General features: G+C 42.8%; 1 protein-coding gene across 1 annotated transcript; it reads left to right on the plus strand.

The window, feature by feature from the left end:
- The first annotated feature begins 1,921 nt into the window (after positions 1-1,921).
- Positions 1,922-9,530, plus strand: LOC148821072 (uncharacterized). The gene is made up of 7 exons (XM_088933424.1): positions 1,922-1,936; positions 4,723-4,846; positions 5,272-5,733; positions 6,405-6,673; positions 7,663-7,842; positions 9,049-9,276; positions 9,324-9,530. The coding sequence occupies exons 1-7, from the start codon at positions 1,922-1,924 to the stop codon at positions 9,528-9,530; spliced, it is 1,485 nt and encodes a 494-aa protein (XP_088789550.1).
- Positions 9,531-20,118: the final 10,588 nt, after the last annotated feature.

Here is a 20,118-nt window from a genome sequence, read left to right on the forward strand (position 1 = left end):
CTCTGTGTCTCTTGATAAGTTAAACATCGCAAATAAAGACAACAGTAAAACCGAAGCTTCCAGAAGCGATGAATTTGGAAGCTAAAATCTCAGGCGAGTAAAAAGAGAGGAAACTAAAGTTTGAATTGTTTATGACTAGCAAGAACATTACACAAGCTACCGCGAAGCAGCTCTGGGAATACACAGTACATCTGATTTATTTCTGAAGGGGGAAAACACCAATTGAATATACTGCTAAAAAAAAAGCTTTACAACAGCAAACAGACTGTGATGAAGAACCCCACGGCACGCAGACAGCACCCCAGGACCGGAATTAACCCCGGGACCCCAGCCCCGCGAGGCCCTGTGTGCCTAAATTCTAATGGCTCCCTAGAATCGAGCTGTACTGACTGAAAACGCATAAGCAAAACTCGGAAACAAAAAGGACTTCATCTACACACAAGGCAGCGGAGTCGGTCTGTTCAGTGTCTACAGCGAGAGAAACTCGCTGGACCACTTGGGACCTTCACACATTTCACCCGTTTCGGGAAAAAAAAACATGTTATGCGATCTTTATCGAAGTGCTAATAAGATCAAGCTACTCGGCTATCTATTCGAAGCAGGTTTTCCTTTTCCTCTCCACTGCAGGGGCGAGGTGCAGGGGAGGGGCTGTATTGTGTCATTAGGTTGACTTCTCTGTCTCTCGCCAGCCCTGACAATGGTGTTAAATTATTGGGGTTGTAACTGTTCTTTCAATTGCCTGATAAGTGTGTATTGATTGTTGTGGCTGTAGTCATTCAGCTGATTATCTGATATTTGTCTATTGAATGTGTCCGTACTGCTAGTGATTGAGAGGATGCTGCGTTTCTGCATCACTTCCCAAAGGTGTTTAATATGGACACATTCATTTTGTTGTATATGCTTGCTGGAATGCGAATGTTTGCTAATTGGTAACTGAGCTCTCACTGTTTTCTTCAGTGCCCAGTTAATCTGTTACGTTTATATATTATTTATAATAATAAATAATATCATCTTGTTTTTTTTCTTCTACATTTTATTAGATGCTAATTACATGATGAAGGTTAGTTGATTGTCTTAATCCTCGTTTTACGCTAGAGCGCGTTTGAAAACATCAATGTCCTTCTGGCGGTTTCCTTAGTAAAATAATACGTGTGCTGCCTCTCTGGTCCAGCGTGCCACTCGATAGTCGTGTCTGTCCTGGTACGGTATTGTGTGTTGGTGTACCGTGTCTGTATCCTGCTGGGCTTAGCCATGTTCATGAGTTTTACCTCATGAAATATAACTCTTACTACATAACATATATAACATAACTCTTCCTACATACAGTACATCCTCAGTTATCACCCGTGCTCCCAGGGAGAGCAATTCATCGCCCTTCGTCGACATCAAATAGAGCCCATACATTTTCATTTTGGGGTCTTTTCTTATTACAATGGCAATAAATCACTACCCTTTGTCGTTATAAACGATTGGCCTTTATTGCGATAAAATGCGTGTACGTTATATCTCCCTTTTGAAAAACAGGCGCTGTGCTGAGATTAATGACTTTGGAATTATATATCCGGTCATAGTTCTGGAATGAAGTGGAGGGTGATGTGTTCAAAGAGGATTAAAATACTCCGATTTCCTATGCACCGTTTATACAAAGTTTTCAATAAGCCAGGGCAGTTTTCAGCAACTCCAGATTTCTTATAACACGAGCATATGCTTAATTTTTTTTACATTTTTTCATGACTGGAATCCGCCTACTTTGACCCATTAGAGCGCGCGTGTACAAGGCAATCTTTAATAATTTCAGGCCTTTCCTGAAGCGCCGCCTCCGATATGACCAGTATTTAATCGCCTGTGTCGGAAGAGAGAAAGACCGGTGTCGCAGGAACTCGATTTAGAAAAGACAGAAAAATCTACAAGCAATCGACAAATGGAGTCGAACACGGTAGGTCGAATAACATTTGTCGTGAACCAATTTTTCCCGGTTGGAAAAGCAGAATACGCAGCGTGTTCACTGATGTTAAAATCGGTGCGATCTACCAATAAAACGGAAGTTACCATAATAGACTTCACGAAATATCAACGCAGATGCGGCAAGTGTTTTAATATGATTCGTTGTCGTTATGTTTTAGACAGAGAAAACGACACAACAATGTGATTATCGAATAATTTAAAACAATGTATTATCTAATAATGTATCATACCTATTTGTATTGTGTATCAGTTAATTTAATCTAACATTACCAACTGCATATAAATTTTTATCTTTATCTAAATTCTGTAGAGATTATTGCAAAATAAATTTTAAAACATTGTTCATATTGGCGTATCATCTTGTATACTGTAGTACCTCCAAAAGTTTTGTGCGTACAGGGCTCGACTGCATGCACTAGTAATTAAATGCATGCGATATTTATGTTTTTTATTCTGTCTTGTAATTGTTGAAGACTAGAAAATTCAAATAAATTCAATATATATAAAGTTAATCAATTTCCTACATAACGATAATTATTCACTTCATGCGGTAGTGTTTAGAATTTTGGACTTAAACATTTACATTTTACATTTCCTGAATTCTCCTTTAGACTAGAGACCTTTCACATTTAATGTTATAATGTGTAATACTTTTCTGAACGAATTTCACGGACATTAACATTTCACAGTATTCTAATAATACGTGGTCATATTCCAACACGAGTTTGAATATGTGCAGGCGAAGCAAAACATTAAAAACTCCAAATGTAATAAATGCCCTGCATATGCATTTTCAAAGTTTTGATTGAAATTAATATTATTCTTTATTCATAAATAATGGTTACTAACAGAAAAATTTCCTCTCTATCTAGTTTGAAGTGTGCTACCGCTAACTGTCTGGTTAATAAAGAATGACGTCAGTAATATTATTTAGCGCTCTTCCAAACAAAAGGACGCTGATAATTAAACTTTTATATGAGGTGACGTAATACATTTTAATTTTGCTTATATATGTTAATTCATTTTTAAACTTCAAGTAATATCGAATTTTCGTTAAAGCTACCATACAGGACTTTCCTCCAGTTCAAACCAAGATAATACTATATCCTTGTAAATACTGTTTCAATAGTTTGCATTTGACGATATTTTGAGTAAGCTTTTTCTTCCTAGTTTTATAGATTTTTTTTACCTAAAAGAAAAGCTCTCAAGTATGAGTCTTAACCTGTTTATGCCTTAACCTGAGGAATTATGCTACATAAACCTAAAACATTAACGTATGAAGTGAAACAAAATGAAACGATTCAGTGCAAACCAATCGTTCGCACAACTTAGCATTAAACCTGTTATGAAAAATCGTATAATCGATTTTTAGGTTACCAAAATCTTTTACTAACATACGGTATAGTTTTGACCTTAAAGGAAACGCTCAATTGCAGTTTGAGTTAAATGCTGAACTCTGAACTCGCATAATGAACAAATGCGTGCCGGTCTCTCAAAAATGAGTCCGTAGAAAACGGTAATAAAACCCGCATTTTTCAAGCTTTCACAGAGTGAAATGAATTAATTTTATAATTATTATTTGCGACCTTTTACACGCCTACTGTGATCATTAATAAAAACCTTAGATTTGTTATACAAGTTACTTTAATATAGACCTTTGCAAGACTTCCATTATTCTGAAGGCTAAAAACATATTTCAATGTTCCTCTTAATTTTTCAAGCCAAGTTGTGAAGGTACCATATGAAATCACAAACGAAAAATTAATTTTGAAGTGTTATCATTTGTAGCTTTTCAATTTGGTATGACTTTTGTATAAAAAGTGGAAGAAGATTATAACTGAGCTCTTCAGAATCTATGGAGCGGTGTTTAGCAGGTAGGCTATCAAACGGAATAATTTAGGAATAATAAGCGCTTTTGCACTTTTCATAATGGTTTAGAATAGTTTTTCTGGCCTTAAACAAAATGACTTTTCCTAATTGTTGTTGCATTATTATGACTTACTGTTCTAGATAATGTGAGATGGTCGATGTTGTGTGTGAAATGAAATTCTTTGCGTTGATTTATTTCTAAGACAGTACTTGATGAAATTTAGGAGGTTTACTGACAATCTGAGGATCATTGGGCAGTGTTGGCGCGTTGTAGCCTAAGATTGCCAGAGGCTAAGCAGGGCTAGACCCTCGTCATTACTGGGACGGCAAACCCTTGCTGTAAAGTGTGCTGGTGGCCAGTAGCTAGCGTTCTTCTTCCTGGGCCAAAAACTCCTATACTGCTGATCGCGGACTGGGAGAGGGTACAGAGCACTCGGGCATTAAGAAATAAAAAAAAGAACATTAACGCGCGGAATTCTTATGGTTAAGATAATGTAAGAAATGCAATACCACCTGACCATTTTAGTTTGAGCTTATAAAGGGAAAATACAAATGATTAAATGTAATCCACTATCTTTTTAACTATTCATTAACACTTTTGATAATGCTAAAATGTATTAATGTAGTGTGCTCATTCATAAGATCGCCCATTTCGATAGTGTGATGGTGCGGAGGGCAGAGTTTGAGAGAACTGGCGTGATCTGTCGTGGACGTGTGTGAAGCGCTCTGGAGTTATTCCTGATGTGAAAGGAATCACAGCAGAGGTAGTGAAAGCTATTCCCCCAGCGCTCGAGACAAGACTCTAGAGAGCTACACTGCAGAAGCAAAACACAGAAGCAATATGTCTCTTAAAGATGATTGATGATGATTTGCTTTCCGATTTTCCAGGAGAGCTGCCTCAGTATTTTTGTGAACAAGAAGAGTCTGGCCTCCCTGGAGTCTTGGAAAGAGAGTCAAGGCGTGTCCCTTGTGCAGGTCAACGGACAGAGGATATATGGCAGTCCTCCGGCAGGTCAGTGCAACTTGCCTCTTCTACATCCAGGCAAGAATTTAAAACACTGTGCAATTAAGAAAGAAAGTCAGGATTTGGCATACACGTTTCCCTAATGCTATTGCTGTATTACCTAGAAATGAAATATACTTCTCCGAGACTGAAATGTTAATTGATCCAAATGGTGATCTGGACCTGGGGTACTATCTGGGTGGAGTTTGCATGTTCTCCCCATGTTCGAGTGGGTTTGCTCGGGGCGCTCCCGTTTCCTCCCACAGTCTAAAGATGCGCTGGCAGGTTAATTGGCTGGGAAAACGGGCCCTGGCGCGATTGTGTGTGTGCCAGCCCCATCCAGGGTGTACTCTGCCTTGTGCCCAGTGCTTGCTGGGATAGGCCCTGAATTTGGGTGATGCGGTGGAGAAAACCGCCTCCCGTTGTCTCCCCAGGTTGGCGGGGTCCTGCCCCCTCCCACAGCTGCGAGGTCTTCATCAGCAACATCCCCCGGGACGTCTTCGAGGACAAGCTGGTGCCGCTCTTCGAGAAGGTGGGCCAGCTGTACGAGTTCCGGCTGATGATGAACTTCAGCGGGCAGAACCGCGGCTTCGCCTTCGCCAAGTACCGCGAGCCCCGGGGCGCGCGGGCGGCCGTGCTGTGGCTGCACCGCTACGAGCTGCCGGGCAGCTGCCGCCTGGCCGTCGTCAAGAGCGTGGAGAAGAGGCGGCTGCTGATCGGCGGCCTGCCCAGGGCGCTGGCGGGCAGCCAGCTGCAGGGGGCGCTGCGGCACCTGGCCGAGGGGGTCGCGAGCGTGACGGTCCCGCCGGGGCCCGCGGAGAGCGAGACCGCGTTCGCCGTCGCGGAGTACGTCTCGCACCGGGCTGCATCCATGGCGAAGAAGGTCGTCTGCGAAGGTACCAGTTTACCTCCTTCCAGGCAGCTGTCTGAGCAATACAGCGCCCTGCCCTCCGCACCAAACGGGCGATTTTCTGAGTGAGCACACTCCATTAACACAATCGTCAAAAGCATTAATGAACAGTTAAAAAGGTGGTGGATTAAATGTAATGATTTGCACGTCCTTTTATAATCTCAGACTAAAATGGTGAACAAGTATCCATGATGAGGTGATATTACATTTCTGGCATCTTAACAATAAGAATTCCATGCATTAACGTTGCCCTTAATGATGGTGATTTTTTAGTGACCTAGTATTCTGTATCCTCATAGTCCACATGTAGTACATGTAGTCTTTAGATCTGTATAATCGTGGCATGCCCAGAGGGGTTGGGCAGCCAGTTGACCTTGGACCCCTACTGTAGAGGGTGTTTTTCTCCTTACAGAGGAGTTTTTGGTTCCTCTCCTCCGCTGTCTTCTGGCTTTTTCTCTTTCTGTACTGTAACGTCATGTACTGTCACACAGCTTTGTTAAGTGCCTTGGGGGCAACCTTGTTGTGCAAGGCGCTATATCAAAAGAAGTTGAATTGACATTGAATGGTTGCTCCAGGATCATCTTTGTTTTGTTTCACTTGCTGGTTCGTGTTTCGGGCCGTGCGCAGGTGGTGACTGTGAGCCGCCTGTCGTTGCAGGTTTTCAGGCGATGTTCGGCCTCTCGGTGGCAGTGTCCTGGCTCACCCCGAGGGCCCAGGACGAACTGCAGAAGCTGACGGGAGCCGCTCTTCCCTGCCCCTCCCAGTGCCCCGAGCCCTGGGCCGCCCAGGCTGAGCTCCCGCCCTCCGATCGTCGGCCTCGGACTAGCAGGCCAAGAGCTGGGCATGGCAGCTCGCCGGCGCCCCCGTCGGGCTCTGCGAGACAGAGGCTGAGCTGTTTCATCAAGTTAAGTGGTGGTTTTCAACATGTGTAGTCCCACACTGTCCGATAAAATGCTTCCTCCTTCCCCTTGTTGATTTTTAACTTATATTTGTTGGTTATATTGTCTATCTGTACATAGTAGTTACTATTTCAGTCACAATAATAAAGTTTCTTTTTCACAAAGTAGGCTCTTTGTCGTTTACAATTTATTTGTGTGTTAACAATGTATAACAAATCCATCCATCTTATAAATGCTTCTGATTCTGGGTCACAGGGGAGCTAGATCCTATCCATAAAGGCAGGATACACCGTGGGCAGGACACCAGTCAATCGCAGAGCACACACTGACACAGATACTCGCACAAGGGTCAGTTTTTCCAGAATCTAACTTCCCTATCTTTGGAAGACGGGAGGAAACGAGAGCACCTGGAGAACATCCATGGAGACACAGGGAGAATATACAAACTCCACACAGAAAGCACAGCAAGTCTGGATTTGAACCCAGGACCCCAGTGCTACAAGGCAGCAATGCTAAACATGGCACCACCCTAACTAGTATCCTGCTTGTATATACGTTTCTCAAGTCCAGAACTCTCCTCATTTAAGTCTGTTGTTTTAAATGCAAGTGACTCCTTCAGAGGAAGGGAAAAAAAGCTCAATGTGGGACTATTTGACACAGTGTTTGCATCTAAGGTCTTCTCACCTGTGTCAGTTTTAAATTGATCACCTATTAAGAGCTGATTAGTGAGTAATTTGAGTAAGAAATTTGAGGAAAGGCTGCTTGAAGTTCTGTGTGCTGAAGTTGTTGGAAACAATACCCTGGAAGCAATAGTAGTTTTTCTAATTCCAGTATGGTTTGATGTACAAATAAGACCATCTGTAAAGATTCTTTCACTTCAGAAACGCTGCCCACATCAGACTTCATCACATCTCTGCCGGATTATTGTAATAGTCTTCACAGGGGTCTCCCTTCCTGCCCCCTAAACAAACTTCACATGCTCCAGATCTCAGCTGTGTGACTTCTAACATCTTCAGGGCCCCGTGAGCACGTCACCCCACAATCCTGACACGTCCTCGCTGGCTCCCCCTTACCCAGCGCACACGGCTCCAGACTTCACTCTTCGCTTTTACAGCCCTGCAGCCCCGAATCCCCCCAGTTCCCCTCTGATCGCCCCCTGTGTGCCCGACGGAGGCACTTCTAGCGCCTCCTGGCAGGTGGGGGGCATCTCAAAACAAGATTCAAAACATAAACTTCAATCTAAAATATTTGATTGGTCACATTGTGTGCATGTTAGGGGGAAAAGCACATTCCTAACCTAACTGATGCGTACAGATATCAAAATATAATGTCTCAAAAAATGTGTGACCCAAATGCTGCTTGATTTATGCCTCCTCCATTGGCTATTAATAGCTAATCAAACTGAGCATCAGCAGGATCTTAAGGGAATCCAGGATTGTTTCATCCTCCCACAAACCTTTGTGTAAAGAGGAGCTTTTGTTGTCAGTCGGAAACTCACTTCCACACAATTTCCACTTGTGTCCTGTAAATCAGATGCAGTTTCTTAACATCAGATCAGACACATCTCACTGGAGAAAGACCTGATTCACAAACAAAGCGAAACAGACCTGTTCCCAGCAGGAGACCTGAGACAACCTGGCCTGATAAGATTAATAAGCCACTCCTATTAAAGGACAGCCATAAACCAGGACAATCATAGAACAGAGCTCAATTAACACTTCAAAAGCACCTTCCAACACCTAAATGATATAGCTCAAATCACTAGGTTTGATGAGCTTTATGCTCCCGTTTCCAGATAAGGACATAAACAGGCCATAAACAGGCAAGATTACAGAACAAGCAACCCAACAAATACTATATTTGGCCACAATGACAAACATGGCTTTAAACCACTAAATACAACACAATAACAAATAAGGTCACAGCCTGAGGAAAAAAAATAAAAAACCTCCAATATTTAAACTTAAGCATACGGCCAAGCACACCAGAGGCTGCTCTTTCGTTTGGTCTTAAAGGGAAGGACTATAATACCATGATGAAACATATCACAATTGAAAAGAGGCTTAACTCACCCATAATGCGAGTCCTCAGTGTGGCACCTGTTTCAGGGCTCAAGAATGATTAAAAAATAGTTGTGCTGTTAATGAAGTTAAGAGATAAAAACTCCACAGGAAAGCGTACGAAACAGGGGAAGCTCCTCCAGGCAGTTCTCACGTGCCCCGCAGTCCTGACACACTCTCACCGCTGCGCGGTTTGTGCTCCTGGTCTGTAGCTGCAGATCCTAATGGCAGGAACATGCTCTGTGGTTTATCTGCTGTTGGCTGCTTACAGTGCTTGCTCTTCCATTAGGTGTGGCTTTATTCTCTTGTCCGTCTCCCTGATGCACCCATCTGTGGCTACAGGAGCGGACTGGCGCTCGGCGGGTGACCTCTGTGTGGCGGCTGCCTTGCACCCAGCGTCCTGGAGGATCTCCTCCCGCAGGAGCCGGAGACCAGCAGGGGGCGCCGTCCCCCGAGCCGCGGGACCTTGCTGCCGGAGCAGCCCGGGAGGACGCTGGGGCCCAGCAGAAGCGCAAGTGCCAGAGCACGCACAGCAGGGGGCGCCGAAGCCAGGCCCCAGACGACCCCAGAGTGGGTGGGGCCACCAGGCAGCGGGGTGCCCTCCTCTGCCCTCCGAGAGCGTGGGGAGACAGTCGGGGAGCCCCCCCCTCCAGGACGACAGGGCGCCAGGCCCACGCAAGGTCAACGAGGGGAGCAAGGAGACGGGGAGAGAGACCAGCGCCCCCCGTGTCCACGCACGCTCCACACGGACTGACGGTTACCTCTGTGGAAGAAGACCCCCCAGAGCAAACTCCTATCAGCTAACACTAGCAAACTACGCATGAGTAAAGTGCCACGACTACTGTTTGTTGTCATGAGTTATGCAAGTGCAGTAGATGTGTATGTGTAATGCTTTGTGATGTATTCAGATATACAGAGGCAATGTGACCATAAACATTTTCCCCTAGGGAACAATGAAGTTGATCTTATTGTCAGGTTTATCTTATTATAATGAGGATGTCTGTGCAGTCCAGAGCAGCTATTACATTAGGAAATGCTGAAAGAAATGTTTAGATCATGGTACACAGCTACGGGGAACAGAAGCTACACGTACAGTGGACAGAATTATGTATGAGAATATATATTTTTTAAGATCACTTTATTGGCCATATACAGTTTCTTGTATTAGGAATTTGTCTTTTTGCATACCCCAGCTCGCTCTCCATGAGACACACAGACAGGGAGAGAAGCTTGGGGGTCAGAGCACAGGGTCAGTCATGTACTGTACATGAGAACAAGTAATAGGTTTATTCCATGCTGAAAAAAAGAAGAAAGAGAACACAACGTTTCGGCCGTACATGGCAGCCCTGGAGCAGTGGGGCTTAAGGGCCTTGCTCAGGGGCCCAACGGAGTAGGATTCCTCTGCTGGCCACGGCACACAAACCAGCAACCTTCCAGCCACAGGCGCAGATCCTGAGCCACAGAGCCACAAGCTATTTCAAGCATGCAAAAACTATTTTAGTGCAAACAGCACTTTCCTTATTGCATGACACTGTCGCTGTACTGAAGCACTCCGAGTCTCCAACACAGGAAAAACTGCACCAGTCCCAAGGAATCTCAAGGAATATCCCTATGAACAGTGAGAGAGTTTCTAACTGAGCTGAGCTACTACGAGCAGTACAAACCGTGTATGGGCTTAAGAGATAGTGTAGAGTATACTCTGTCTGCAGATAAGGTATCTTTCAAATAAAAATAATCAGCAATCTGTAAAGGACAATCTCTTAACTTTCATTCTCTCCGAAAACTCTGTCAACTGGAGCCCTGAAGAAAGTTTTTTTTTTTTTCCAGGGGGCTGATTGGTCTGAGAGATGAGCTCTTAAGTTTAATTCATCTTCTCGGAGGAGTAGAGACCTACTGATTGTGGGTTTAGGTGATAAGAAAGTTAAAAAAGTACAAATGGATACTGACACACTGCGAGAAGAGGAAAGTATGTGGTGTGGGCCGAAGCGCTCTGGAAAGACTGTCCTGCTAAAAACGCAGAAAGAAACTACTTCAAATGAAATAAACTGGAAATCCCCGTCATTGCAATTCAGCACAAAAGAAGACGTTGACATTGTCTTCAGGGCAAAATTTGGTGCTCATCATTCAGACCGGACATGTTTAACTTTTAACTGGCAGAGCTGAAGTTAAGGCCGATACTGGAGCGGACGGAGATCTTATTCCTGAAGAACGGAAGACGGTTTCCAGAAAAGAAACATTCCTACAGGGATCTAGCCAGACTCAGCTGTACGTAAAAGGGAAGATTAATGTCATGTCAAGTACAAATAAAGCAGTTGTGCAAGAAGAGTCACTAATTTACTGGCTGACTCTTTTATTCAAAGCAATATGTATCTGCACCTATTTATGCCGGCCTCTCCTTTGTTTGGGTCTGTCTGCCCTGCGATGGACTGGCATCCCATCCAATGCTATCCCCAGGACCCTGACGTGCATGAGCGCTTACCGAAAGGGATCGTGACGGATGTAATGGTGCCTAAAATGTATACTGACATCTAGTGATAGGGTTTGAGAAAATGTTTTAGCATAGTGGCTGTTAATTAAAACGTCTGAAATTGTTGTGCTTCCAGACAGTTTCTATTTCTGTAGAACAGGGATATATTTCTATAACACTGCTGTTTTGAGTAACTGAATTTGATGAATTCACCAGTGTTTGGTAGAGAACATAATTAAGTGCAGTTCTCTGTTTCTTGAACATTATGCTGCTCTTTGCAATAGCATCCTGACAAGTTACTGACTCTCTGTGTGATGAACTCCCTGGAGGACAAGTATTTGAGGGAACTGACTTTTCAGAAGCACTCATATAAAAATCAGGTCTCCTTCTGCTCCAGTCTTACTGAGGGAGTGACAGTAATCCCATACTTCCTTTCTCCTATATCAATAAAACAACTAAATTAAATAATATATCTGATGTTCCTCCCTCTGTTGGGAAGTGTGACCCATTCTTGCACTTATTTCATTATTGATAACCAGGGGCTAAAAATCACATCCTGCAAGCCTGGCAGATACTTGACAGCCCTCTCTTGACTTCAGTTTCAAATTTCTTTCAGTTGAAGGCAAATGCTGTTGCCTATATTCTAATTGTCCCCTTAATTGTGCAAGGAAAGTAAGGGGCTGGGGTGGAGCGGTGGCTCTGTAGCTAAGAATCTGCGCCTGTAGCTGGAAGGTTGCCGGTTCAAATCCCGCAGCCGGCAGAGGAATCCTACTCTGTTGGGCCCCTAAGCAAGGCCCTTAACCCCAACTGCTCTAGGGGCGCTGTACAATGGCAGACCCATGCTCTCTCCCTGTCTGTGTGTCTCATGGAGAGCAAGCTGGGTTATGTGAAAAGACAAATTCCCAATGCAAGAATTTGTAAAGGGTTAATAAAGTGATCTTATTATGATGATTATTATAATAAACCTCCCTGACACACTCAGTTGATAAGCAAAATGCTCCAGGCAGCAATGCTCTGATCCTATTCAAAGCTAGTTACTCTTCTCTTTAGCCTAGTGTTACTCACCTCCTCTCTGAAAGCTGGTATATCACACCAGTGTAAAAGCCACACCTGACCTGGGCTCTCAAGTGCTTAACTGCTTCCCTCTTTGCCTAGCCTTGTAAACATTCTTTAATGAGCAGGGCAGCTCAATTACAATCTCATCTTGTATCTAATGAGCTCTTTGAACCTTTACTGTCAGAGATTAGACAGAATTTAAATAGCCTGTGATAAGAGAGTTAATGATTTGTTGATGCCTTTTTGCACTGTGTTCACTAAGCATTCATCTTCCTATGGATTTCAATTCACTTTTTTTATTATTGCCAGTCACTGCATCCTGCTGAGCGTTATGGAAAATTATCCAGGGGCCCAAGATACCCTTCAAATAACAATATCATATGTTACACCACTACTTAGACAAAATCACAGTCAGTTCTAGTGATTAATTAATATACGGAGATACCTGCTTTTGCTGTCTGGTACTGACAGCAGCACTTTCTGGTATCCCATTTTATGAGAACATTATGTCATCATAGGGCTTAGAGTGTGTCCCATTATTTTATATTAGTTTACAGTAAAAATGCTGTTATCATACACCAAAGGCTGTTCATGTTTCTATGACCTGGGTTTTTATTCATACAACTAGAAGAAAAATGATATGCTCAGCAAATTGCAAGAATGAACAACTCTGCCAAGACTCTTAATGCAATAATTCACGTTTTTAATATCAGTTTTGTATTGATAACATGATCTGGTACAGCACATAGCAACACTAAAGACAACTGGAGAATGCCAGTTCAATAGCAACAATACAATCAGCCAATAGTTATTATCATAGTCATGTCATTTACCAAAGCGCTTTATACCATACGGTGTCGCTGGAAGCCGGAGCCTACCTGGCAAGCAACAAGCGCAAGGCAGGGTACACCCTGGAGGGGGCGCCAGTCCATCGCAGGGCAAGGGCTATTATCATAGTCATAGTATTAAATTAGTATTACAGGTTTTGATTCTGCAATATTTCCTGGTAAGCAATGGGCAAAAGGCAAGGTACTCCCAGTATGGGTCACCAGTCTATTGCAGGGGAAAGACACAAACACTCACACCTACTCGCACCAGAACTCACTACCAGAACCAGGGGAGGAAACCAGAGCACCCAGAGGAAACCCGTGCAAACACAAGGAGAACATGCGAACTCCACACAGACAGCACCCCAGGTCTTGAACCCAGGACCCCAGCACTGCCAGGCAGCAGTGCTAACCACTGAACTATTGTGACATCCTGTATATTTAACAATTCACTGTTTTGTTTGCTGCAATGTCAGCGATTGCAAAATAAGATAGATAAGATTTTATTGATCCCAAAGGGAAATTGATGATAAGTGACACCCTAGTTTCCTTGCACAATTAAGGGGACAATTAGAATCAAGTGATTAACATTAGATAACAAGTAAAGAGAAAATAGAATTGGCAGCCCTGTCCTATATACCTGTCAGAAACTTTGTGAGTTTGGTCTTTACCATGAAAATCAGTGGAAACGGATTAAAAAAAATCTCAAACAATGAAACAATAGGAAATAAAAAAATCAAAAAAATCTTGCAGTATACTTTAAAATAAATGTGAGCTTGGAGGCTTCAGCTTAAAAAAATGTAAACAATGAAGCCATAAAAAATAACAAAATCTTCAAGGATACTTTAAAATAGGTCTGCACCTAATTGCTTCATTTAACAATTCATTTATATGCATTTAGATGGGCAATTACTAGTTTACAGGAGATTAGCATCTGGTCATTAGCAGATATTGCTGTGTTCCAGGTCTAATATGCTTGATCAGGTGAATGAATGTGACCTCAGTTTGCCTCAGCTTGTGACACCACACTGGCTGTGCAGGCAGAGATTAACAGTATATTTGGACAGTTTAACCATTTGGTTAGATAAGCACACTGCAAACTCAATAGCTATATTACAACCTCGGTCATCTTGGGAATCAAACGATGTTCTCCTTCACTTTGTAGCTGTTGTATGCCGCTGGTATTCAGATACGTTGGAAAATGTACTGTATCACTGCATAATTTCGGTAATCAGATGAAATGACAAATTTACTTAAATTGCAGAGGTCAGTGTGATTTAAGACTTTGCCAGATTTGTTGTTCCATTCTGCACACAGATTGATTCAGAAGAAACTTCTTTTCGGCAAATAATTGTAATTATTTGCTCACAATAATTGACATTAAAGCCCAAGTTAGCCTGTTGCCTAAAAGCAGGGCTCTTGGAGCAACTGTGCTTTAATGGAAAGGAAGAATTTTAATGAAACAAACACAGACGTTATTAAAATCGTCACTGACTGCCGCAGCAGCCCTGTAAACTGTGCAAAGAAATACAGACGAGCACGGAAGAAATAGTGCACTCTGCAAGCAACACTCAATGGTCTGAACACAAACTGAAAGTAAGTTATACCAGTTACAAAAGCATTTACATTATAATCTTATAAATGTCTACAAACTACGAGAGCTGCACGCAATCACATACGGATATCTCACCTTCCCATGAGCCTCTCGCCTGACTTTGTCCGACCTCTCGCGTTTTGTTGAGGGGAATTTGTGTTTTTTTTCCACAACCTCCGGCTGATCATTTAAACGTTTCATTTGCAAGAAAACACGCAGCGTTTTCAAACCACAGATGTTTAAAAGATCGCGGTTTGTGATTTTTTAAATTTGATTTCAACAGTGTCCATGACCTAATTTCATTTTTAGTAACTTAAGTTTTGGTTTATGCACAATTACGTACATGCTGGAATACGACGGTATATTTGAGTTCTGAATTATTGTTCAACATGGTATTTACACTATGCGAAATACGTTCATAAGACCACAAAAAAGCAGAATACCATAAAGTCAAACTCAAAATAGTTTTAAAAAAGCACGGTTTGTGAGTATTGGGGTCAACTTCTGATTTGTTTTCATTCAGATAAGGATCAATTACCTATGCAACACTTCTAGGCAAAGATAAATGTTCTGTACTAACAGCTTTTTAAACGGAGAACCCACGAAGTTCAGCCCGTGTACACACAGTTGTGTTGTTATCATGCTTAAACAATTTACGATTGGAAGTATTTACTACTGTATACGTTCAATATGTAGAAGTGTGAACGTGTCGGTAGTGATAAGGGACTGCCTGAGCACCGTCAGAGCGCGTGTTTTTTTTCTGGGCGGTGTGTAGTCGTCCGCAGAGGTTTCGGTTCTCTGGCACAGGAGAGAAATCTTTCTCAGATCGGAGAAATTGGTTTGTGTCACCGGTGAGAAGAACACATTCGGTTCTAGCGTGAACGCCGTCTGGGGGCGCGTGGGGATCTTTGAAGCGCAGCCTTGATTAGCCCCCGGTGTGGTAGCTGCGCATTCCCACGCGCCGTGGAGTGGGGAGTGCAGTGGGAGGTGTGGTCCACTGTCACAGTAATTATTCAAAGGAAAAGAAAGATTAAAACCTAGGAGACGAAAGGCGAGGAGAGGGGTCATTTTAATGAGGAAGGTAATGTAAATTGATCACAGCCTCTTGATTGCTCTTTTTACTTTTGTACGTAATACTCCATAGAATAGTATGGTTTAATCTAGTAGGCGTGTCTGATAATGCAAGATTTTCTACTCTTGACATTTACTGTGTACTGTGTGCGACACTATTACAGAAATAAGGCACCATGTGCAATTGCAAAAGTGCCGTCTTTGATACAGTGGCACTGTTAATAACAAAAATGTGTGCATTCAAATAATCTCCTTGGCTTTACGATTTAATTGCAAACTCACCTGTAGGTTAGAGCAGAGATGGAGAACCACTAAATCTGTGGGTTTTCTCTTGCTGCATGGAAAGAATGTGTAGTGAGGTATAAACGTGGACTACCCACAGCTCACTCAGCTCATTGCTCTGAATGATAGGCACACTTATCCAGTCACAGAGCCCCTCAGCTTTTAGTCTGTCTTATCCTGACTACACTAAACCTCTTAACTGCCGCTGATGCCCCAGGATCTCGTCTGGAGGCATATTGCCACCTCTTATATTTGTTGTGACTAATCAATTAATAATTAATAATAATTGCTTACACTTATATAGCACTTTTCTGGACACTCCACTCAAAGCGCTTTACAGGTAATGGGGATCCCCTCCACCACCACTAATGTGGATGATGGTGCTTTTGCTTTTCTCGACTTCCTTCCTGCCTCTGGAGCTCCATCCTGCACGACAAGGACTTTGGGGTCTCCTGGATTTCCAAAGCGGTCCCAGTGGATAAGCATTCCTACCTGCACTGAGATTCTGGGCCATGCAACCCGGTGGACTGGACACACAGAACACAGTCATCTGCCCTCACACACCGACTCGAATGGAACACACTCAGGCTCCCTCAGCTCGGTTGTTCATGCGAAGTGCTTTCAATCACTTGCCTGTCATGCACAGCGAGTTCCTGAAGCTGGCGCTATTGTAACAGCACTGAGGTGTGGATAGGCCACACAGAGTCGGATCATGCTGTCTGTGCTCCCCAGTATTTCTCGCACAGTTTATAAGGCTGCTGCAGCACCCAGCGACATGATTGAAAGAAACAAGTGAAGGTCAAGTCCATGCTGGAAAGAAAAGGGATCGTTTCGGCTCTGGAGCCTTCTTTAGGAGAGGAGCTGGAATACTCCAGATGGAATACACCTTCACCTGTTTCTTTGCAGCCTATGCATGCTGACACAGCTCCCTACTTGAACCTTGATGTGATTTAAATGGAAAAAAACTGTGTCAAATTCTTCCTTTCCATTAGAGCACATTGAGGCATATGGGCTGCCTGGAAGATGAGTCACTTGTTTGAAGGTGCTGCTTTCGGATCACAGCCTAACTTGAGCCTAAATGCTCATTATTGCAAGCTAATGAGTATTTGCTGGAAATAAATGACTTCTGTATCAATCTTTGTGCAGACTGCAACAACAAATTAATAGGGCCGTCTGGCAAAGTTTCAAGCGACACAAGCCTCTGTAGTTCAAAGTAAATTCATCATTACGGAAATTATGCAGTGCTACATTTTTCAATTTACCTGAATATCAGCGCATATAGAGTGGAACAGCTTCAAAGTGCAGGGGAACTGACTTTCCAACTTCGACTTAGTTTGAGGCCAATTTCCCAAGTTAACTGAGGTTGTAATGTAGCTGTGTGCTTATCTAACCAAATGGTTCAGCTGTCCAAATATATTGGTAGATAAACTCTGCCTGCACAGCCGGTGTGGTGTCACAAGCTGAGGCAAACTAAAGTCACATTCATTCACCTGATCAAGCATTATCTATATTGGACCTGGAACACAGCGATAATATCTGCTAATGACCAGATGCTAATCTCCTGTAAACTAGTAATTGCCCATATAAATATGTATACATTATTTGTTAAATAAAGTAATTAGGTGGAGACCTTCCATGTTAAAGTAGGCTTTAAGATTTTTTATGGCTTTTTTATTTTTTATTGCTTCATTGTTTAAGTTTTTTTAAGCAGAAGCCTCCAAGGTCACTTTTAAGGTAAACTAGTCAGGATTCTTGATTGTTATAGATGGCAGAAAGCAAAGAGTAATCCAGTAAAAAAAAACTTTATTTTACCAGAATCTTGCTCAGCTGGGAAGTTGATGTACTCCTGATTGTGGTTTGTCACTAGACAAGAGGAGTTCCTGAAGTGGTAGAACTAGCAGCAAGTTATTCATTCAAAGTGATTATTGTTCTGCTGATCACCTTTACAGTTTTAATTTGATGAATACAGATTTCAGGACACACTCTTTAATAAACCTGTGTGTTCTCTATCAATCAGTGCAGAAAATGTTGGTTGTAAAATGCAGGGCAAGAGATAAAGGGGGTTTGATGATTTTCATTGTGGCAGAATGACAGATCACTGGCCACTTCCATCATTACATATGGTACATCATCAGCAGAGATGAGAGAGCCAGTTACAGAGATGGCTATTTATCACATTACCTCCACCAGGCCTCACAGACTGATGAGCATCAACTGCTGTCTCTTAGATCCTCTGAAATCTCTTTTGATAGCACCATGATATCGAAGACCAAGAACACGAGGCACTTCTTTACACAAAGGGTGGTGGGAGTGTGGAACAAGCTGCCCAGTCATGTGGTTGAAGCTCTTACCCAGGTTTTGTGTCCTTCAAGAAACAGCTGGATGACATCCTCAGATCAATTAGCTGCTAATGGCTGAACAGTCTGGATGGGACTGAATGTCATCCACTTCACTAATGAATGCGTTGGGTTTCATTTTTTGTGCTGTTTGTAGGGGGATCAGCTTCAGGGAGCTACCTTTCTTATTGTCTTATGTACTGTGTCATTAAAAAACAAAATCCTGAACTGTCTGTAAAACTGGACTATATCTTCTTCGTGTGACCTTTGTTTTTCCATTTTCCCAAAAGGTTGTATGAAGTATTTAGGAAGGGTGCAGTTTGAGCTCTGTTCTGCTGAATAAAAGTGTTTTTCCTTTCTAGTTAAAATCATGCTGTGGTTTTGGAGCTTGAGCAGGGCTGAGATTGTACTACACTGCCACCTAGTGGACAAAAAAAGAGAACAATTCTCTGAAATTAATTATTACAACTAATGCAATTTATTAAGAAATATATATAGGCATACATAAGAGACACATGCTGGAGAAATAAAATTATTTACTATGGAAAAGTTTTTCTAATTTATTCTTCTGTTAGGGAGGAAGGCTATGAGGTACTGGTTAAAATTCCTTTTCTCTCTGTGAATAGAAAAATCATCATTCACCTCTGGACACCGGCTGACTGGACACCATACTGTATACAGTATAAACCATCCATACTGAACACCAGCGGACTGGACACCACACTTTGTACATGATACACCATTAACACTGAAAGCTGAAAGTCCAGAATCCTTAATGAAGAGACCAGAGATAGAACAGTGTAGAAAAGCCTAAATATGTAGAATAAAATTATATTTAAATTACTCTTAAGCACTGTATTTGGTATCATTAATCAACATAACACTATGTATTCAAGATGGGTGAAAAAAGTTTGCTAATTTTGGTGAGTTCTTAATTATCAGCACACCATGAACAAAATGTTACATATAAGAGGAGTCGGTTTCTTCTTGGCACCTGACTGAACAGAGAATTTCGGCATCCAGCCAGTTCTGGAAGCTTTCAAACACACCGCTGGGCAGCTTGGTCCAGACAGCCACCACCCTTTGTGCAAAGAAGTGTTTCCTGTCACATCCAGGGTGAGGACATAGAGGGCGTACATTCCTACAAGTACTTAGGGGTACACCTGGATGATAAGCTGGAGTGGTCTGGTAACACTGACGCCCTGTACAAGAAAGGTCAGAGCCGACTCTATTTTCTTAGGAGGCTCAGGTCCTTTGGTGTGTGTGGAACACTGCTACACCTTTTATTTTTTATGAATCAGTGGTGGCGGCGGCCATCTTCTACGCTGTTGTGTGCTGGGGCAGCAGCATCATGGCAAGAGACGCAAATAGGCTCAATAAACTCATCAAGAAGGCTGGCTCTGTGCTGGGGCTGAGCCTCGACCCCCTGGAGGTGGTGGCTGAGAGGAGAATGCTGACCAAGCTCAGAGCCATCAGGAACAACGCCTCTCATCCGCTTCATGGGACTGTTACTGGGCAGCGGAGCACTTTTAGAAACAGCCTGCTCCAGCTACGGTGTTCAAGGGAACGTTTCCGCAGGTCTTTCCTCCCGGCGGCTGTCAGGGTGTATAACGCTGCCCTAGGCTCGGACTGTTAGCCCTTCATCTGCTCGTCTATGGACAGCATGTTGCTCCATTGTACTTTTTGGACAATCAGTCTGTATAAACCTATGCACATTTTGCACATATTTTATTGTTTTTACAGTGACTATGATCATCACATTTTGCACACACCTATGTA

Source organism: Atractosteus spatula, chromosome 14 (genome assembly GCF_055471065.1).
Source record: "Atractosteus spatula isolate fAtrSpa1 chromosome 14, fAtrSpa1.hap1, whole genome shotgun sequence".
NCBI lineage: Eukaryota > Metazoa > Chordata > Actinopteri > Semionotiformes > Lepisosteidae > Atractosteus > Atractosteus spatula.